This window comes from Toxotes jaculatrix, chromosome 8, assembly GCF_017976425.1.
Source record: "Toxotes jaculatrix isolate fToxJac2 chromosome 8, fToxJac2.pri, whole genome shotgun sequence".
NCBI lineage: Eukaryota > Metazoa > Chordata > Actinopteri > Toxotidae > Toxotes > Toxotes jaculatrix.
In genome coordinates this window covers 12,346,288-12,369,192 of record NC_054401.1, presented here as the reverse complement: position 1 = coordinate 12,369,192, position 22,905 = coordinate 12,346,288, and the positions used below count along the sequence as shown (strand labels likewise).

The 22,905-nt window shown below is 44.0% G+C and overlaps 1 protein-coding gene across 4 annotated transcripts; it reads left to right on the top strand.

Annotated features, from left to right (window-relative positions):
- Positions 1-837: 837 nt before the first annotated feature.
- Positions 838-22,567, top strand: nr4a3 (nuclear receptor subfamily 4, group A, member 3). 4 transcript variants are annotated; one of them, XM_041045085.1, is made up of 8 exons: positions 838-1,099; positions 4,089-4,256; positions 8,160-8,998; positions 13,980-14,109; positions 14,888-15,051; positions 15,179-15,378; positions 18,664-18,842; positions 20,642-22,567. In XM_041045085.1, exons 3-8 carry the CDS (start codon positions 8,162-8,164, stop codon positions 20,902-20,904), a joined length of 1,773 nt encoding a protein of 590 aa, XP_040901019.1. In that variant the 5' UTR covers positions 838-1,099; positions 4,089-4,256; positions 8,160-8,161; the 3' UTR covers positions 20,905-22,567. The 4 variants fall into 4 exon arrangements, with proteins under 4 accessions (XP_040901019.1, XP_040901018.1, XP_040901017.1 ...); XM_041045083.1 differs by lacking the exon at positions 838-1,099 and adding an exon at positions 3,232-3,354; XM_041045086.1 differs by lacking the exon at positions 838-1,099 and adding an exon at positions 4,936-5,017.
- Positions 22,568-22,905: the final 338 nt, after the last annotated feature.

Sequence of the window (22,905 nt, the reverse complement as noted above, 5' to 3'; positions counted from 1 at the left end):
TTGGGTAGTTTGTCTAAAAACATCCTATTTTACATGACAGTCCTTTGTAGAGTCTTACTCTGTGAAGTAACAGATACCTGTAGCTGTTAGATTAAAAAAAAAAGTAATGGAGAGAAAACTGTAATATTTGTCCCTAAAATGTAGAATTGAGTTGTATAAAATGGAAATACTCAAGTTAAGTACTTTTAAAAAAAATTGTACTCTACAGTAGGCCTACTTGAGTAAATGTTCTTTGTTACTTTCCACTACTGATACTATTATTTATTTGATCTGATAAGATGTTTTTATTTGTAGTTATTAATAGTTTGTTGTTGTTGTTTCATAAGCTTTTAAATGTGCTTTCCATTGTAATGCTAAGACTCAGATTTGGACTGAACAGCCTGGCAAATGCACATGGTGTGGGCCAGCTGCCATAACCAGTAACTGTGCAAGCTCGTCCGCCGGATCTCCCTCCGCTTCTTCCTCTGCAACCATAAAACCAACCGCCTCTCTCTCACACTCTCTCTCTCTCCCAGCCTCAGTCGCTGGCACAGCGCGCGGGGCTTATGTGTCTAGTACTGTACGGAGAGAGAGAGAGAGAAAGGGAGAGGGAGCTCTGCTTTGAGTGACGTCACCTCTCCCATGGCGTCACATTGACGTAGCGCATACCAGCCGCTCTATGTGGAGGCAGAGCCCACATAAATGCACTATTTGACTTTCTCCCCTCAGACGGCGCACATAAACAAACCCGCGTTACAACTCCACACTTTGCAAAGCACCCATCAGCACTGACACACTCAGCTCACGGGAACGGACGCGCAGACACACTCCTTACACTCGGGAGTTTTTATTTTTTAATTTTTCAAATTTTCTATTTCATTTTTTTCTGCTTTGTGTACTTCAGAGAAAGTGAGAGGAAGAACTTTTTTTGCCGCCGATGCATCCTGTGCCTCTCCAGTACTACTAAGAGTTTTTATATCTATATCTATATATATACATATAGATATAGACACATTTTTTTCCTCATTATTTCGACTCTTGGTGATTATTCTGGATGGAAATAGGATACTTCATGCGAGGTTATTACCACATGTAAAGACGGAACCGCTACAGCAAACCAGTAAGTAAACTGTGAATGAATGAATCACTGATATTCCGCCGTATAGCCCACTTGTTGGATTGCCAGACTCACACAGAACAGAACATTAACGCGCAGCTGTATGCTTGGTTTAGCTTATGTTACCTCAGTCTTATGTCATGTTCAATTTTATACTCTAATATCCTCATCTGTGTCTGGTCTGTCCAACTTTGCGCGTATAACCTGTTGATATGCCAAGCTCCAGTACGTTTACAGCTGCTCATATTGTATCTGTGTGAGAGAGAGTGTGTGTGTCTGTGTGTTGTCACCAGGAGCAAATGAAGCTGAAATCGAATTTAATTTGTGCTGGGAAGGTATCATATCCTTTCTGGTTGTCATGGAAATGAGATGCCTCTCAGTCACACAATGAATAGTGGAGTCAGACGCACTAATGGTCTGAGTGGAGAATAGACTAACCTACATTCAGGCAGGAGCTGAGAGAGTGGAGAGTTAAAGCTCTTTGATTTCATGCCATGTGTTTTTTTTTTTCCTCGGATTTTCTGGGGATATTGTGCTGTTGATGATTCATAATTATGACATGGCGTGTAGCTTTTGAGTGTTTTTGTTTCTAGATTAGTGGATGTGTTTGTGTTTATATACCATGTCGCTGATAGACAAGTCTAAGTCTATACAGCCATATGATTTGTGACCCCAGTCTGCGTTTTTGGGGGGGTTAAAGCTCCAAATACAGGTGATCGTCTTTTTCCAGATACTCTTAATTCATATGGTCTGAGCTGTAGCAGTCACACTGTCTCTGTGAGGACACGGCCTCTCCTCCCATTGATCACAGGAAAAACACGCTCAGCCATTCACCAAAAAAGCTACATCAAATTGCAGAAGTGCTCTGTGAAGTATTTCCTAGAAACATCTGAAGACAACAGAGACTGTGTTCTATATCAGCAGCCGAGTCTTTAGGCTATGTTCCTGTAGTTTATCATAATAATAAAAAAAGAAACATCAGTGCTGAGTTAAGGTGCTTCAGTAACTTGCTGATTTCACATTTCTTTCTTTCACACACTCAGGTTTACGCATGCACGCATACACTTCTGACAGTTTCCCTCTCGGGGCTGATTTACAGTACTCACATATTTCTCCTGTCTCTCCTTTATGTCCTCTCTTTTCTCTGTCTCTGTTTGCTGGAAACCTCGCGCTGTCCGGCGTTATTGGTGCGAGGGGCTACCGGGGGCTACCGGCGCTCCGGGGCGCGTGCTTTGCTGCTCTTATGTCGTTCTCTTGGTTACCGGTGCGCGCAGGGCCAGAGCCCCACCGGCCGACTCGGCCTGAGAAGAAAGCGAGAGGGGGACCCGTTTCTTCATTTAGAAAAAAAAACAAAACAAAACAAATAGATTGAATGTCTCACTTTGCAGAAAAAAATGTTTCTTTTTTTCTTTTTCTACAAGTGGACATGACACTTTTTAACCCTCCACAAAGGTTATGACAAGAGCGCATTTACGCACAATTACGCTCTTAACTTCATAAGTTTATGTAACAGTGAGGGTATTTTGGCTTGCATCAAAGAAAATCTTAATTCTGCTGCTGCTGCTGCTATAACCAACTAGTTGTTTTAGTTTTTTTTTCTGCACCCAAATGGCTCCTCGCAGAATTGAATAATGGCTTAACTGTTCCAGATCAACCCTAATCAAATAAATGTTATACAGCCTGACTTGTTTGTATACTCTGGTTTGTCTTTTTTCTTTATTTCAACATATGCCTCTGTGAGGCATTAAATTTGTTTGGAAAGTTTGGAAAAATGTGCCTCCTCTATTTAACACGAAGTGGACGAGTTTGATCTGTTGACACAAAGATAAGGGATGACAGCGGGCTACAGGTGCCTGTAACTCCTTATAGTCGGCGTTGAGGGCTGTGACAGACAGACGATATTGAGATACATACGGGGAGACTGAGTGGTCTTCCGACTTGACAGTATCCCAGAGGGTCTGTGTGTGTCTGACAAAAAGAGAGAGAGAGAGAGTGTGTTTATAAGTGAGTGTGTGACAGAAAGGGGGCGCTCTGGGCCTTGAAATCCACCGGCCACGGTGCGCCCTGCTGCAGTGAGAGGGAGTTGGAGGCGCACGGCGCACAGGAGTCCGCTGGTTTGGTTTCGGGTCCGACTCTCCAAAATTTCCACTCTTCTCTCTCCCTCTGGATGAACCCTGAGCAGGCGATCAGAGACAAGAAAAGCGATGGCCTGGATGCACCAGCACAGACTGCTTTTATAAAAGTTAGCACTCTTGTAGGTCTGTATTTGTAGAAGTTGTGTATGGTTTTTATCGTGGTTGAATTGGACTTTTTCAACACAAAATGAAAATTATAATAATAACGGAGCGCTGCTTAGTGTTAGAATGAAACCCATCGCCCACGTAAGTGTAAGTCTTGAGATGAGCAAAAGGTCCTCAGTTGTGGTTCTTAATATTCTCTTTGTAGCATGGATTCAAAGTCATAAATAATGTCAAAACTACTTTATGTTTAATTTAAATGAGTAAATCTTATTCTTACTATGTGTTATTATGGGTTTACACGGATAATTGCAATGATTTGTAGCGTTTCGGTATAATGACATCTGGTTCTGATGTGCGCAAAATACTTTGCAAGCCCTTTCATCTTTCTACTTCTCTTCATCCGATTTACTGATTTCATCTGTCAGATTAGATTTTACGAAAATAGTTATCTCATTCTAGTGTAAAATGGAATTGTTGCTTATTCTCTTTAAATTGTGGCAACATTTATCTGGGCCCAAATGTTTGGGGGTTTAGGAATGTTAAGTCCAACCTCATCTAGAATTTGCCAAATAAAGTTCGGGGAAGCAATGCAAATATAGGATTCCTTAAAAGAAAAAGTACTGAAACATCTGTACTACTTACGGTTCGGTCTCTCTGAGGTCTGATGATCGCGGAGTGGAGATGACCGTATCCACCTTTTTCTTCAGCCTGCCACCACGTCACTGGCTGTAACCCAGGCATCTCTCCTGCAGACACAGGTTCGGAAGAGCGCGCCCAGCCGAGCTCGGAGCCCCGGCGATCGGACACTTCTGCGACGCCCGCCGAGTCCTCCCCGCTCCAAGAACCCTGTCCCGGCCGCAGCCACGCCACCCCTCAATCCCGGACACCCAGCACCATTCAGCGCGAAGCTCTTTCACCAGGTACAGACCGGGACCCGAGCCCTTCCTTTTCAGTTTCATCTGTTCTTTTACTTTCTCTTCTTCTTTCTTTCTTTCTTTCTTTCTTTCTTTCAACTGATGCTTTTGTAGTAAGAGCGACTGTTGTGGCGCAGGTCTCTTTTTTTGTGCAATTATTGTGGTGTGATAGGTCTTGGATCATGTTTTAGTTCAAGTAAAAATGCTTAATAGTCCCGAAAAATCTATTGTCAACTTAGCTGTTAAATCAGAATTTTTACTCAGAAGTATGACAAATGTATTTTAGCTCATTACTTCTATCTACTCTTATTAAAATTCAGAAACAAATGATAAAGTTTTGAGAACATATTGGTGAGCTTTTCTCTGTGTGTGTCGGCAAGCAAGGGCGGTGGGGTCATTTCAATCATTAGACAAAGTGGCAGAAATAAGAGACTTCTGAGAACAGGCACTCCTAAATATAGATATTTAGATATTTATAGACGTTTAACATATAGTCACCGGTGGTGTATGTGTGTCTCTGTGCTTTGTGTGTGTATTTGTGTGTGCATATGTATGAAAATTTCACTTTTCTCAATTGTGTGAGAGGCCACTGAATTCAAACAATTTATTTCACACATCACTGACCAAAAAAAAATCTCCTGTGTTTTTGTATTTATGTCTGAAACTTAATGTTTTTATTTGTTAGATCTATGGCATTCTGACAATGAACAAGCGCGCTCAGTTATTGGAACAGCTGCAGTTTGTCCAGTTGAAATGCACACCTCGAGGTTAGAGACTGTTTCCCTTTGCCTCACTATGCTGCACCACCTGTGTCTGACTCTGCTTGGGTTGTCTGTCCTCTTGCTTGCACACACACACATACACACACCTGCTTGCATGCAAGTGTAACAAAAGGCAATCTAATGGTGGTGTTGGAGTGTAGAAGGTTTCCAACAGATGTGCTTGGGAGACACGCAAATAAAGATGCTCCAGTGGTACAACTCTATTTGTATTGGTGAGCGTGTGAGAAAGGGTGCATGGGTGTGTGTTACTGAGTGAAGGCGAGATGCAACACCAAATGTAAAGCAACGAGGAGGAGGAGATATTTGCAGACACAAGTGGTTTTACAGGTTTGTCTCAGGATAAGGGCACATGTTATTGGTAGAATGAGCATATACAGGTTTGTGTTGACATCTTGAACATCATTAGTGATGAAAATGTGTGTGTGTGTGTGTGTGCATACGTGTGTATGAAAAAACAACTCATCATCAACTCATCAAAAGCTTTTTTTCTCACCTGACACACAGAGACAAACATCATAATCCATACAGTTTGAACTAAGTGGAGTAGCTGTCAATACTGTATATATTTGTAATGTGTTTCTGCCTCTCTCAGTTGTCTCAGACAAACATCAACCCTATTGTACTTAAAAATATATGTGTGCATGCAGCTGCTGATAAAATCCTGTGTATGACAGGTGCAAAGCAAATCGTCTTGAACACCCCACCACACATACACACACACACCTACACACACATACACTGATGCCCGACACCGATCTGAGGCTTGACCTATTGGCACAACACAGAGAAAGCCGCAAAGTTACTCTCCTCCTTTCATGATCATTTTTTTTCTCTCGTGTCTTTCTCTTCTTCCTCTGATGCCTAATCAGTTACAGAAGTGTTTAGGTATAGCCCAGAAAGGCCCCATGACGCCCATAATGCTGCATGTGTGTTTTTCCACGTGGGTTGAAGAGCTGGTCACTAGTAGACGAAAAAAAAAAACTTAATGACGTCAAACACACGTAGGCCTGCAGCTTGACTCATATCCTCAATTAAAAAAAAAAAAATCTTGCAGCTTAATATCCCCCCATTGAGACATATTCAAATTCTTTCTGCATGTGCTGTGTTTGATACACTTGACAGTGAATTGTTAGAAAATAATTTCTACTTCAACTTTAACATTACCCAAGAAAATGATGGTTTCAGGCTGGGATTCTTTTCAAATTAATTGCACGATTATCATTTACTTCCCAACACGCCCCATCCCCCCACCCACCCACCCCTTGGTCCAGACTGAGATGTCAGCTTTCTTGTATAACAAATACAACTACTCCAAGAGATACAGAAATATTAGATACATAAAAGAACGCATAAATAAATAAATAAAGTTATGTAGATGAATGTCCCTCATATTGTTTTTTTTTTCTTTTCACTTAATTAACACTTTGAGTCATCTTTTTGTTTTCTGGGCCCCCACAGCCACAACGCATACTGGCCCTCAGGTAGCTATGATTTAATTGAGTTAGAGCAGTTAAAATTAATGTCTCACTCTGTCTGCTTCCACTATGAGTAACATTCATGTCGTATATCGGGCATATTTGACCGCAAACTAAAAGATGTTTTTTTTTTTCATTATTATTATTAGCTTATTGGAAGTAATTTAAATAAGAGGATTTTTTTTATTATTTTATTAAGTTAGAGGACTTTTATTTTGTTGAAAATTGGATTATAAAAGTAACAACCTTTCATTTTCCTGACTGAGTCTGTGCAAGTCCGTTTTGGATGGAGGTATTTGTGAGTGCTTTAACAACAGCAGGACCGATATGTCCCGTATTTGACTAGACAAACATGACGCGCGGGGAACAGGGGCGATTACGGCAGAGCGCGCGCATGCTGGGCGTCAATGGGAGCAGCGCTGTGTTGACAGTTCCCTGCTCAGGAGCGACGAGCAAACACCACAAAACCCTGGCTGCGCTGACACTCACGACTGATTAGCCCGCACACACTCATCGTGCACACACGTGCACGCTCAGAACCATGCACGCAAATGCAGGTGGAGTGTATTACGTAAGGGGGTTTGATAAGGCAAGACCATATAGTCCACACACACACACACACACACACACACACACACACAGACACACACACACACTTACAGATGATGAGGTGGTGGCCTGCTGCTGTGACTGTGCCAGAATTAAATCAAGAGGAAAACTCAAGACATACCGACTGGCGTCTGCTGCAGTTAAAGGAAATATCTGTATCTGTGTGTGTGTGTGTGTGTGTCTGCATTTATCAGTGTGTGTGAGTGTATTTGTGTGTTCATTTGTGTGTGTGTGGGTTGTGTAGCAAGCATCCAGCACCACCATGGGGTTCCATTATTATTTAATGTTATCTCATCTGCTTTGCCATCTGACTAACCAGAGTACACCCACCCACACATATATGCATGCACACACAGACAGACAGACACACACACGCGCACTTGGATTGAATCTTTGCTTTAAATGCTTTGCCTCAGAAATTCGCACTGATGAACTGCATCTTATCTAACTGAACTAACTGCGGGAGAGTCAGCAGCGTTTGAGGTTGTGTGTGTGTGAGTGTGCGTGTGTTTCTGTGCTCCAAATTTTTCTGCTGTTCTTATTCAGTGAAGTGCAAGAAGTGTTAAAGCAGGAAACTGAGTAAATGGCAGTAAATGGAAAGATTTGTTCAAAGCTTTTTTTTTTGTTCCTTAAAAGGTGTATTCAGAAAACTTTTATAACATTGCAAAATCTCTGACACCTCAAGAACTGAAAAAACTGCCTGTTCCAATAGAGCTGTGCAGAATTTTTTTTGTCATTCACAGTTGTTTAGCACTACCTTTGTGTGCATGCATTAGTAGAGTCTTTATCCTCTAGATTTATTATAGGGTTGCTCCTCTACTGTGCGTCTGTGAGCAGTCTCCTTCTTGAAGTTCTGCTTCTCTGTTTAAATCATGTTTAACTAAAATGCCACTAAACTTTCTTGTCTGACAAATGATTGTTGCTGTACAGCTGTACCCTACTAACACCATAATAATGCTTTTTGAATGAAAGGTGTTTGTAAAACATGTGGTCTGATGTGCCACGCAGCTCTGACCTTCTTGTGTGCTCTGTCTCCCTGGCAGACATGCCCTGTGTGCAGGCTCAGTACGGGCCCGCCCCTCCAGGCTCAGCCTACTCTGGCCAGTCCTTCAGTTACCAGGGCGACAGCTACAGCTCTGACCTCATGACCCCTGACTACACCAAGCTGGACCTGGGCGGGGGTGAGATATCTGCCGCCGCAGCCACCACCTCCCTCCCCAGCTTCAACGTCTTTGTGGAGGGGAGCTACGAGCCCAAGTCCTCTTGCCTCTACCAGATGCCTTCACACAGGCCCACCATCAAAAAGGAGGAGGAGAGCTACCCAACTGCTCCAGCACTGGAGGCCATGTCCTCCTCCACCATGTACTTTAAACAGTCTCCCCCCTCCACCCCCACCACCCCGTCCCTGCCCCCACAGCCTGGCACCTCCTTCCTGTGGGATGAGCACTCCCTGGTTCCTCCGTCACACACCCATTCCCTGGGCTCCAGCGTGGAGACAGTTCCCCTCAAGTCGCCCCGCTTTTCACACTTCTACCAGCACTCGCCACCCCACAGTGGCGGCAGCGTGAGCGGCTATGAGAGTCTGGGAGGAGGGCTGGTTCGAACCTCCTCCTCTTCCTCCTCCTCCTCATCCTCGGTCTCTCATCCTCACGGCCCACCCCTGGAGCAGCCCATGTACCCTCTGCACCATGGGGCCAGGAGCAGCAGCCTCGCCTTCCGCTCCCTGGCTCTCGGGCCCTGTGGACCCCTACTAGGAGACAGCCTGCCCTCGCCTCCCCCGCGTGGCCCCCAGGGAGAGGGCACCTGTGCAGTGTGTGGGGACAACGCTGCCTGCCAGCACTATGGCGTACGCACTTGTGAGGGCTGCAAAGGCTTCTTCAAGGTAAAAACCCTTCAAAGCTAATAAGTCATATGTGAGTCTTACTCCAAGAAAAGAGTTGTTACAATTTCATGGCTTAATTTTTACTGTTAAAAGCATCATCAAAGCTTGAAACTGCACCAGTGCCACTGTCCTTTTCTGAAATAGGCTGACTCTAGTTTTATGTCTGTGGATCCAGTGGTTTCTAATGAAACACGGTTCTTCTTCCTCTTTTGTACTCCTGAAACTCTTTTAAAGTATCCACCCCTCTTGTGTCTGACCTCTGTGCTTTCAGTCCCTCCAACAGATGCTCACACTCACATTCATAACTGACATTCCAACTTAAAATATCACCTAGTATCTGTGAACTAGCTGTAAACTGACTGACGTATTTCATTTGAAACAATTTTCTTGCATTTGCCTCGCTCCCACTCTACACCCTACTCTGCACTCTCTAAATCATCTTTAAAGTCATTACGAAAGCACAACACACCCACAGGGGTCGTCTCTCCCAGCAACCAAGTGGGCAAAGCGTGCGTATGCATGCTCTGTGTGTGTGATTGCTTGTGTTGCGTGAGAACACCGAATGATAAAACTACATATTCTCTCTCAGACAACCAGGGAAAATTGCCCTCCACGCTTGACGCTCAGCCACTCAGAAATAAAGTGTGGTGAGAGTGCCGTGGAAAAGGAATCCTCCTTGAAATTAAATTTTCCTTTCAGAGTCTTTGTAGTGAATCAGTGGCCACAAAATTGACCATAATTCACTGACATAATACTGGAGAAGATATGAGTCAGTTTGAAATTTGGTCCGTCAAATGATTCAATCTAACACTTGTCATCTACGTGTCTCACATCCCATGTCACCGCACACGTGCTCACACACACCACATACAGTTTAACATCACCAAGAGACAGTTTTTAGTCAGACAGATTTTTTCATTTTCCTTGTGCAAGTCATATAACAAAATAGACATGACAATAAACTTCTCTGACAAATGTAAGCAGTACAATACTTCATTCAAATTACAGTAAACTCAAACTCAGTTACACTGAAGTAATTTCTTTGCACAGTTTTTGAATTAGAATGTTTTCCGGCACACTTGTTAAGCATTCTATTGGTTGCATGAGACAAGAGAGCAAAATTAAGAGACAGCAAGATGGAGGACGCAAACACAGAGGTAATTGAATAATGCCTCTGGTAGGTGGAAATGAATTATCCTTCTTTTCAATTAGTTTCACAATTTGTTTTTATTTAGTAATTAATGAAAGCAGCGTCTGGTGGCAGCAGGCCGCGGGCTGTCTGCTTGCTGTAGCGCTCAACAACCACACAGCCTGTCAAACCTCACTATGTTTCCTTTACACACATACGCAGATGCAACCAACCATGCACACGCACAACATATGCACACAACCACACATATAGAAAAACATGTTTATCCATACAGTATCGTATGCATTTGTTTTCAGTCTGTTACACCGTGAACACAGGATGTAACAGCAGAAACATGCCTTTCACACACATGCTTTTTTCCATATTCATATTATCAGGCACATTACATCCATTATCCTGATGGTTTTATTGTCCCCTAAAAATACTTTCCTGATTATATTTAATTATTCCTGAATAGTTATTACACATTAAAGCACAGTAGAGGTTTGCTGTAAATTATTGTTATTTCATTAGTGTAATTTGAAACACATTTCCACTGTGAATTAATTTTAGCTCTTAAACAAGTAGTTACATTTTCCTGTTTATTATTTTGGCAGAATAATGTGCTCCATTCACTGGTTTCCATTAATTTAGTGAACCTATTCAGAATTGAATTTTTAAAAATTAAAAAGTAGACGTCAGCTGGCAGTTTAATACAAACATTATGTTAGAAACAAAAAAAGATTTAAAGGTGACCTATTTTTATGCACCCACTATCTTAACCAGTGAGTTACTTTAGCTGTGTGTTTATCAGTCAAAATACACGGTGAGCTCAGTTCAGTGCACTTGATTTTTATTTTCCATTGCTTGCACAGCATGTAAGTCATAAAAAGGTTGGGAGGTGGCAATCTAGTGGTGAAAGAGGACTAAAAAACAAGCTGGTTGGTGACATGCACATACCTTTATCACTTAAACACATATTTTTATGATACATAAAAGTTGTTCATATTATTCATTCAAGAAAAAAAAATCTACCTGATAAACACCCATACACATGCACACACATAGACATATGTATGTGGATGTGCCTGTCTTACCAGTTTTACTTTTACTTTAAAAGTTATAAAGTTATTGCATAAAGAAAACAATAAAATAAAATAATCTCACAGATAACTACTCATAAGTTTTTAAAACAAAACACCCTTGCACTTTTTGCAGACAGAGTCTGACTGCCTCTGAATAAGAAGGCGCAGAGAGGAGGGGATTGAAGAGACAGCAGGAGGAGGAGGTTGAACAAAGTCCCTAAAGGCTTTTAATTTAAGCCAGGGCTATTAGCACATGTTACATGTCAAGAATCTGCCTCTGCATGCCTCTGTCCAGCCCCCCACAAACACCCACATCATGTGAGCTTCTGGAAGCATGTGTTCATTTGTGAATGTGCTTGTAGTGCGCGTAACTCATTCCCCATTGTGACTCTTCTTTTTTCACTTGAATTAAGTCCTTGCCCACACAAAGACTACCACCGCCCTAAAATTTCAGTTTCTGCAAGCATGCAAATTTCACAATTGTCACATTTCGTTCCCATAGTGAAGATAAATAACAGGATGGATGACATTCATTAAACAAGAAGGAAGTATACTCCACACTCTAACACACATACACACTCATATAGGCTGGCCTGAATAGTTAGCAATGTACAGAGCATGTAGTAGAATCTACAGATTTGATCATCATATTGAGATAATTTGATCTGTATGTGTGTGTGTGCATGTGTATTCATCTCCATATATATAGAGGCAGTCCATTCATGAGTTTGAGAGTTGTAAGTTAGGCAGTATTAGCTCTGATGTAGTGTCTCTGCTGAGACGCCAGTCATGCTCCACGCTGCTTATTAGAAAGCAAAGTCACAAGAGCCCCAACCCCCCACACACAAGCACACACACACACACAGCAGTGCAGAGAGACAGGAGACAGGCCAGCATTCACTCACTTAATTTATCATAAGCTTAACTGATCATTTCAAACTTAGGCTTTTCTTGGAAATAGGTATCTTATAAATTAAGCCCTGAGGTCACTGAGGAGAAGAACCTCCTCCTCAAACAACCACCAGGGTCAAATCAGCTTACACCACTTTCACCTGAACTCCCACTACCCTGCATTGACAAAAAACACCAACTCTTTTTGTAAAAGGTAGAGTTTGAGGGGGGGAAAAAATCACAGTTAGCTCCTAGTTAGTTACCTCAAAGTATCACTCCATATAAAAAGTTGTCAAAACTCAAGCGTGTTAATTTGATTTTTCTTCTGGACAACACGTACAAGAAAAACAGTGTTAATGTCTCTAAACTTTGTGTTGGCCTTGCTACAGAGTTGAATAGGTGTAAATAAACGCTGGCATGTTGAGGCTTTGTGCGTCATCCAAGCCTCTCATGCAGCTTCATGTTCAGTTCGGACTCCCACTAAACGGATGCTATTTTCCCTCGACCACGTTAATGACCATAACTAACTTATCCCCGCGCGCACGGGTCACTGACCATTGAAGGGATGAGAGGGAGACATTCACAGTGATCTGCGATGCCATGGCAACCACTCTCATCCGGCGCAGGCGCCCATTACGCGCCAGTTCCGCACTCGCGCCGGAGCATATGAAATAATTGGTGTGTTATTGGACTCCCGGGGGCACGGGCATGTGTGGCGCGAGGGGTTCCTAATTGGATTTATTTATTTTGATGTGTTTCAGAGGCGTTAAAGAAGAGGGGAAGCCGCGACATCGTCCGTGTGTTCCGTTTGTTTAATTCACAGTTTGTTCTATATTGCCTAGGTGAACCACCGGAGTCACAACCTGACAGCTTATGAAACGTCAACACTTTGCAAATGACAGTAAATGTACTGTAACTGTATCTTTTCCAAATGTAATTGTTCTGTGTAACAGGGTTGCCCCCCAGGCATAGGTTTGCCAAAGACTTCTTTATCCTTCTGTCAAATACGCCAGTAAAGACTGACAAAATGTCCCAGGAGGTTTCACCTTACAGCCTGATAGTAGTCTATAGGTCTGTGTTTGTATTAAGAACAATTACCTAACTCCTTTTCTTTCTTTTTTTTTAAATAGATATTTATCCTGCATTCTTAAACTGCACTGTAACAGTGAAGACGCTTTAGCAGAAGTCTGACTGAAGATACTTATTATTCTCCTCGGGGAAGTTTTCATTGAGTCATGACTGCACTCCATCGTGGAAAACACTTCACTGTTTTAATACACAACTTTATCCAGTCCCAAGCGCGCGGGATTGGTGCGAGCACGGGAGCGTACAGGCATTCACTACCATCTCTGTTATTATTGTCTTTCATCCACGCGGGGAGCGCACCCGGCCCCCACGTGGCCTGTTTCTGATTTCATTTTAATAAGGTCAGTAATAATCGCGCGAGCCAGCCGAGGAGAAAACAGCTCCCGCGGGGCCCATTGAGAGAGGCGCGATGCGCGAGGCCCCGGAGGTGCCACGAGCTGACCCGCGAGCTTCACAAACAATCTGATCACGCAGCTCTTACGGCCGCTGTCCCCCTGTCTCGCGGGACCCGCCTCGGCACGCCACGCGCTCGGTCCCCATTGTCAGCTCCGGCGCTAATAAAATTGTCCCTCCTGCAGGCGAGTCTTGTTGGAAAATTAATTTTATCTAATTATACTGATGTCACCGCCGCCTTTCAGCACGTAATTAAAATCTGACCTGCGAGCTTCTGCTTTCATTCTTTGATGGGGACGGGGGGGGGGGACAGAAATTGAATTAAACAAATCAAATATTAGGTGGTTGATTGTGTTTGGAGGCTGATTATCGGTATGCCTGTTTCTTCTCTCTCCAGCGCACCGTGCAGAAAAACGCCAAGTATGTGTGTCTGGCCAGTAAGAACTGTCCTGTGGACAAGAGGAGACGCAACCGCTGCCAGTACTGCCGCTTTCAGAAGTGTCTCAGTGTGGGCATGGTGAAGGAAGGTAAGAGACCACACAAACCTGATAACCACTGAAAACACTTAAAGCAGGTCAGGGAGCACACATACCAGGTTGATGCAGTGCAGACCTTAAAGATGGAGTTTGTCTCACCAATTATGGTTTAATAGGTCGCTTATGACCTGGCTCCTGGCAGCATCACATACATCCATGCAGCAGGAGGCAAAGTAGAAAATACACCGTACCAATAAGAACCCATCACCTTCTAAACCTCTGACTCTGGGGTGATTGTTAAGCGTTGAAAGCGACACGAAGGTGACCATCCTGCTCTGAGAGTCTCACACTTTCCATCTTTCCGTTTGTGTCATCAGGTCTGATGTCGCTCACTTGCTTCATAGAGATGTTTTGGTGATGTGTGAGATCAGCATGGCACCCATGCTGCCCTCATTTCCATGAGGTTTCTCACCTGTCTTACACATGTCATGTAATACCCCCACCCACATACACACACACACACACACACACACAAACCTACATATCACACATACTTGTCTTTCCCATTAACACCTCTGCAGCCCCTAGAACAGCTTCACTGCCATCTGCTGGCTAGTAGCCTCCTGTGTAGGGATTGTGGGAATGTTGGAGAGGCCCTGTGGAAAGAGTTTCCTTTCAGTCATAATTCCACCGCTATAAAATACTGATAACAAGCCTATCAGTAAGAAAATAGAAGTTCTTTGTGCATAAATGTGCGTAAATATTACCAGCTTCAACTGAACAACCTCTTCATTATTGTTTCTTGTCTTCTATCTTTTCTGGATCACAGTGGTGCGTACTGATAGCTTGAAGGGGCGCCGAGGCCGTCTGCCTTCCAAACCAAAGAGCCCCCTGCAGACAGAGGCGTCTCCTCCGTCTCCACCCCTCAGCCTGCTCTCTGCTCTGCTTAGGGCTTATTCCCACTGCACGCCCCGTGACCTCGACTACAGCCAGGTACACACCCCTCCCAACACCCGACCCATTTCATTTCACTTACAGACATGCATGTGTTCATTGAGAAATATGGCTAGTCGAGGGTTTTTTTTTCAGCAATTTCACTTATTTCTCTCTGTCCACACAGTTCAGCGCTGCCGACCCTCCCTCCTCCTCCTCAGATGCCGAGCACATCCAGCTCTTCTACAGGCTGCTCACCATCTCGATGGAGACCACGCGGTGCTGGGCTGACCGGCTGCCCGGCTTCTCTGAGCTTCTGCGTGAGGATCAGAACCTGCTCATAGACTCTGCCTTTCTGGAGCTGTTCGTCCTGCGATTGGCTCACAGGTAAGATGGCTGAGAAGGAGCCTTTTTTTTAACCTGAGCACACAGCATGACGCCTTGATGGATGCGAACTTTTCTTTTTTTTTTTTCTTTTTTTTACTTGTATGCACATCTCCGCCCATACACACGCCTCTAAAAGGTTTTGGATTACTTCTTCCACAAGAAGAAAACACACACCTACGACCAAAACACCAAAACACGCCTACAACTTTATCAGCAACTTAATTCCATTTGGCAATCTCGCATTGTGTTAGGAACAACAGGCAGTTGATATCCTTTACCGTTACAGTACAGTGTGTAACTGTTCTGGCAAAGCAGTGTGCTGCTGTGTTGGTGTATCTCCAGAGTAGGAGGAGTGGAGCTGAGTAATCGCCATATGAACCAAATTATGAATGGAGTCTGTAGCTATGACAGCAGCTACACCCACAGAGTTCCGCTCCGCTCGTCTGATATCTGACGCACAGAGAGCTCTGTGTGTGTTCTGCAGGCTAAAACTGTGCTGACATTGTGAACTGTGAATTGACAGGATCAATTCCATCTAAAAGGTAGTCAGCTGAGAAACTGAAAAGGGCTGTTATGGAAGGAAATACATATGCAATTCAACTGACTGAAATAAAAAAGGGAATCAACTTCATTTACTTCATGCTGCCAGTGATGTGTGTGTGTGTGTGTGTGTGTGTGTGCGTGTGTGTGTGTGTGAGTGAAAGCACGTGTGTGTCTCACTCGTGGATACCTGTGGTGCCATTATGACTGCCCCAGGCCCAACTTTGCTTCAGAATTGCCCCGGGTTACCAGCCTGCTCTCGTGAGGCATGCGGCTGGTTAAATTTATAGGGAGGAGGGGGAGGGTCGGGCGACAAGCTCATCCTTTTGTCCGCGCTGTTGTCTAGGGCAGAAACCAACACAGTCAGTCACACAAGAGCACTTACTCAGACACACGCACGCACGCACGCACACACACTGATGATGTAGAATCCCAACTTTCTCTCCTCCTCCCAGTGCAGGTCCAGGTGCAGGGTGGGTAGAGGATGGGTGGTGGCATCACAGTTCCAGCAGGAGGGGGATCAGGCTGGGACTCTGAGTCACGCTCAGTGGTGGATTCATAGGGACCTCTATCAAACGCACACACATACTCACACACACTGCTCATCTTCCCATCAGCCAAACTCCCACGGCACAGAGGAAACACACACAAACACAGCACTGTCTTACTTTCTCCCTGTTCCGTGAGAGCAAAGGATGTGGTCCACACTCCGATCTCGCTGTTGACGCGGCCCTGCATTGACCCAGTGTTGAACTCAGATGCCTTGCAGACCCCCGCGCAAGCGTATGTCTGTATGCTTTGGAGTGTGTGTGTCTGTGTGTGATCAGTGTGTGTAGAGTAAATTTGCTCCGCTCTTCTGGACTGGCATTGCTGTAAGCACCCCGTTACCAAACAGTTTCTGTGGTTATTGGTTGATTACCGTGGTGACAGTGTAGTCAGGGGTGAGAGGAATGTGTGGCAGACATCCAGCTGTGTGTATGTGTGTGTGTGTGTGTGTGTGTGTGTGTGTGTGTATGCATCTGCCTGACTGCTTGTCTGCCGGCCTGTCTGTATCGTTTTGCTCATGTGCTACTATTAGACATGGGTCAAATTATTTTGAAATGACTCTTAGCATTGTTTTTAACCGTGTATGAGTTGGCTCTTCATCAGGACTATGCAGACATCAACTAAGACTCATAAACAGTGAAATCACTTCCTTTTTAAAATTCTCTAGATGCTTTTTTTTTTAACTGTTTTTTTAAGTAAATTCCACAAATTTTTGGCAGCAGAGGATAAATGTATGCTACTCTGCATCTTGAATCTGTCGATCTATCATGAATAATATTGCATATAATAAAATCCCGAATAGGACAATTATTTAATGTTAAATTTGAGAGAAATTAGTTTGTTTGTGCATTAAAAATGATGGTGCAACCACAAAATACATGCCATACTTGATTTAAATTTGCTCAATATAAGTGCACTAAACCAATGGGCAGGTCCACAATACAGTACACCTCTGAGACTGTCATGCAGTTTGCAAATACAGGTAAATTTAAGGGGAAGAAGTCAAGAATGCAGGTTTGTGACTGGAGGTCGCTGACTTCAGCATCAACCTAGAAGAGACAATGTGGAGGGTAAAAGGGAAAAAGAAATTCATATTTCAGAATTTCTCAGTAACAGGTGAAGGGTCTTTCCCTGCGTCATGCATCCTCTTCTGCATAAACTTTCTCACTTTCTTTCTCCTCCTAATACTTTTATGCCTCTCTCCCCTGTCTCTAGTTCATGGTTTAACATTTTGGTACTGATAGTTCTAATTGTTTATTTGTTTATTGTTGTTGTTGTTGTTCTTATGGATATGTATGACTGACAAAGCTGATGATGTGTGAGCAGCTGTGTGCATGTGTTCTGCTGAGAGTGGGTGGAGTACCTCTTTTAAACTCTAGTAAGGATAATTGGACACAAATGGTATTTCATCTTCTCCTCATAACTGCTAAACCAATGTTTGTGCAGGGTGTAATTTGAGGCTTCCCCTCTTTCCCCCCATTTCCCCTCCTCTCTCGCTCCCCCTCTATTCTCACCATCAGCTGTTTTCCAACCACCCATTTCAGCCTTTCTGCCTTTGTCCTGCATATTCAATCTGTCGTAGCTCCTTGCAGCCTTTTGTTGTCTTCTTGGGATCTACCAACTAAACACTGTACCAGCTCTCTAAAGAAAGCCACGCTCTTCTTTTAGGCACTAATAAAGACCAGTCGTAGCCCTCCCTCATTCGCTGCTCGTTCTCTCTCCAATCTCTGCTTGATGGTAAAGGAGTGGGATGTTGTGTGTCGTGAGTAACTGATGGTTAAATACATCTGAGAAGCCTTTTCATTTCCTCATTAAGGCTTTGTGTTTCCACTGCACACCCGCAGCCTGGGCACATTAAAGCCATAACAGTTTACCTATCTGCAAACACACACACACACTTACAGAGCAGCCCTCTGCCCTAACCCTTCACCCCACCCTGCCAAAAGGAAACACAGGAATGTTTTAAAATGCTATAATTTGGAAAACACAACCTTAATCAGCTGCATGCCTGTGTTTGATGTGTGTCCCGTTTATGTGTGAGTGCGCATACTGCCAGGTTTTCTCATTGTTTTTATTGTAATTGTTTCCTTGCCCCGGTATGTCAAGCCATATTTACAATACATGAGGGAAAATACAGCATTTCATTGGAAGAGAGATCTAACCAGAGTCTTCATCTGCTTTTTTCTCGCTCTTTCACAGGTCAGTGTTGTCAGAGGATAAGCTAGTGTTCTGTAACGGCTTGGTACTGCACAGGTTCCAGTGCCTTCGTGGGTTCGGAGAGTGGCTGGACTCCATCCGGGATTTCTCCACCCACCTCCAGAGCCTAAACCTGGACGCCTCTGCCTTCGCCTGCCTGGCTGCACTCGTACTTCTCACAGGTAAAAACAGAAGCCAGAAATGCCACTTCTCAAAATCACCATGAGCAGAAAATAAAATTAATCAAAATAACGACCTGTTTTCAAAGTCCTTAAAAGTATATTGCTATTAGGCACACAGCTGTTTCTCTTTACGAGACTCAAACAAACGCTGTCAATCATATAAGCTGTTTTTGCATAAATATACGCATACGCACACACACCTTCTTTCCTTTGTCCAGAGCCTTGTCTGTGGATTGATTCAATGTGACAGTGATCAGGTGGATACATCCACTAACGTCACACATACGTTCAAAAACACACACACGTACGTGTTGTCACACATCCCTGCCTGAAACAAGAACTCGATACCCAGAAGCACCTGCTGCACCTACCACACACCTGGCCCTCTAATCAGTGTGCATGTGTGAAAAATGGAGGGAGAGTTACAGCTTTCTCTGAGCACACATCTGAGACGCAACAGAAGAGACCAGAGTTTAGTTGTCAGTAAAGTACATTAGAAATGCATTAGAAATACTCAATTACCTATGTAGCCCTAGGTGACTGAGGACGCCTGTGCAATTAAGTGTTCACATTTCCTTTTTTATTCCTTCACATCAGAATCAGAATCTGTACATAAACGTGTAATGGGTAAAATACCCCTCCCCCCATGCCCCAGCTTCCTTACCTCACCCTGCCCCCGCCACCTCCTCCTCCTCTTCCTCCACCTCCTCTTCCTCTGTCTAAGCCCTCCAACCCCATCCTCACTCTCTGGGGGAGCACTTAACTCTGTGCCTGATCGACCAGCCCACCGTGGAGCACAGCTCCAGAATGGCGTCTGCGCTGTTCTCAGTGGTGCTCTGCCACCTCGGCAAAGCACACAGCGCACTACCACGACAGAGCCGCCAGAGCCACCAGGAAATCGACCGCTTCAGAGTGGCCTGTGCAGAAAGGCAGTCATCGATCCCTCCCCAGGAGCTCGCGCACATAGAGAAAGAAGGGATAGGGAGAGCGAACAGAGAGGGAAGCGAGAGTGTGTGAGAGGTCTGAAAGCCGCGGTGAAAGGAGGGCTGAAGTGACTCTGCAGCTGCAAACACAGAACAAACAAAAGAGTCACATAAACAAACAATAAATAAGCTTCAGATAATGGATACCTCAAAGTGAGACTGGTCTTAGCGACAGCCTCCCTGCAGTATGGACCAGCTTGTGTGTGTTTTGTGAGTGTGTGTGTGTGTGTGTGTGTGTGTGTGTGTGTGTGTGTGTGTGTGTGTGTGTGGAGCTGGACACCCTGTTCTCTGCAGAATGAGTTAGTGTCACATTAAGCTTGGTACGGGTGCCACTGGAGTTGCTATGGGCAGCAGTGCGTGTGTGTGTGTATGTGTGTGTCCGTGTGTCTCTAATTTCATTTGGCTGCTCACAGGGCCGAATAATCAGCTAATTGTTGAGCACTTTTGTTTCTGTCAGTGTCTTAAATTGCAGGGGCTGTTTGTGTGTGAGTGTGTGTGTGTGCAAATGTTTATATATATGTATGGTGTGTGTGTGTGTGTAAGTGTACGTAAACAGTGTGCAGGGGGCTTATTAGGTTAGACTGTGTATTGATCTGTAGTGAGTGAGACAGGTTAAGGCCTGTTAAGAACATGAGCCATACAGGCTAATGAGGGGGAATTCAATATAAAAGAAGATGTAGCTAATGCTCTTTCAGCTGAATGAGCTCTGATGTGTGTGTGTGTGTGTGATGCGCATGTGTGCATTTCTTTTTGACTGACTTAATTTTTTCTGTTTAATGAATTATTCTCCTAACGTCTCCGTCTGTCTCTCCACAGAGCAAGTCCCCGGTCTGAAGGACTCAAAGCGGGTTGAGGAGCTGCAGAATAAAGTGATTTGTTGTCTCAGAGACCACCTGGGTTGTGGCCCTTCTTCCTCCTCATCCAAGGCTGCGCCCCCTCTGAGTCGCATCCTGAGTTTAAGGGCAGAGCTCCGTTCCCAGAGAACCCAGGGCCTTCAACGAATCTTCTACCTGAAGCTGGAGGATCTGGTACCGCCCCCACCATTGATTGACAGGTTCCTGGACACTTTGCCCTACTGACAGCCTAGACTGACCACACAGAGAAAGATCCACGTCAAGTCCTGTTCAGGCCTTTTCCCCCCGAGGAGCACGCACACACATCCAGAAGAGAGACTTGCTCCCCTCTGACTGATGCAGAGCAGAGAGAGCCAATCAAATGCTTTTCACTCAACAGGACAACCAATCAAGAACGCCTTTTCACTCAAATGGACAGCCAACTAAATGCTTTTCACCAGTATAAAAGACAAATACTCAAACGCTTTATCACTTTTTATTTGATCCTCCTATTTTTTCTCACATGGGGGAGGATGACGAGGCTGAGATGGACGATGGAAAAATGACTTTTTACTGTCCTCTCTCCGTCTGGGTGGCAACTCATCCAGCAAAAAAAAGAAAGAAAAGAAAGAAAGAACACCAAGGTTTATGAGTACTGTTTATCTATGTTTTGGCCTGGCTCATCCAGTCTGAGGACTTCTTTTTAGTAAAGAGGGAAGGGGAGGTGCCATTGTGATCGAATGTTATCAAAGCTGAAGACGTCCCAGTGAAGCACAAGTCACTGTGCATTGTACTTCCTCTTGCTGAAAGGAGGAAGAGGGCGTTTTCATACCGAAATGTACTGAAATGTCAGAGGTCAGACAGTGTGAGCGTAGCGTGCAGAAACATCCTCAAAGCAGGACACAGATATTTCATAAACACATGGAAGTGGCTGTTGAGTTGGGCTCTTGATTCCAAGTGCAATTTCTTAAGTGCTATCTCACCACAAAAGGAAGAAACGGAGAAGGAACGGTTTAATTTCAAACTCTAAATTATTTTAGTACAGAGACTCGTCCTGTACTGTCAGTAGCTAAAAGAAAAAGAGACAGTCTCCATCTGGCTTTAGACAGCAGAGGAGATACTGTGCACTAACGATTGATGACTGAGTCACCCAGACTTGAACTTGCTCTAGTATGTTTTTTTTTTTTTTTTATCAACTCATTTTGAAATCATAGGTCGAGTAGGAGTATGGAGGAATGAACATGGACAGAAATTGGCTTTTGAAGCACTTACACCCTGAGAAGGGCTAGAGGCGCAGACACACACCCTACCTGCTCTCCTGGAGGACGGCAGGGAGTCGGGGAGAGGAGGGTGCTCGACAGATAGCTGTACGTCCAGGGGTGGAACATTCCGCAGTCATGCTCTTTTTCTATTTGTTTCTATTGTGGAGGCCGTGTGAGAGTGTGGAGGACATGGTTGCATACTGTCTTTGTGTGTACGCTTAGAGAAGCCAGGATCATATGCATGGTGTGTTATAAGCTGTCAAGAGCTGCCATAGCCTGTCAAAACAGCTCGACCTGTGTTTGTGTCTCAGACTGTGGCTCTATGGGGATCTCCCTGGGCCTCCACCACCCACTCACACACTCACGGCAGCAGTTTGAAATATCAAAAAAAGCAAATTATATAGATATAAATATAAATATATATATATATAAAAAAAACTAATATTTTGAAGTGTTTTTAGCTTTTTCAAATATTGTGGTACGAGTTGTGCATTGTTTTTTGAAGAAGAGAAACAAAAAAGAAAAAAAGTTGCTGTTTTTTCCATGTCCTTCTTTGGTTTGAGTTTCCTGTTCGTTTTTCTTTCTCTTTGGTTCACTGGATTTTATGTTCAGCACTTTGAAATCATAAACTAGTTCTGATTAATCTGCCCGACTGCGTCCTGTGTTTTGATTCTTTAAAACTATTTTAGTTTTTCACACAAAAAGAAAAAAAAAGTGTATAAAGACTTTTTAAAAAAAGTGAACAAAGGACCAAACAAAGGACCAAATATATTACACAAAATATACACACACACAAATATATATGCACACACACACACATATATGCGTGTGTGTGTGTGTCTGGTCAGACACAAAAGCCTCTTGGCAGGTAAAAGGCCTTGTCTCCCTCCCTCCCTCCCCAAGGGACCCTTGGGCACTCACAGAGAGTAGAAGGGGATTAGGAGAGTGAGGAGGGGGAGGAAGAGGGAGGAGAGGAGAGATTCAT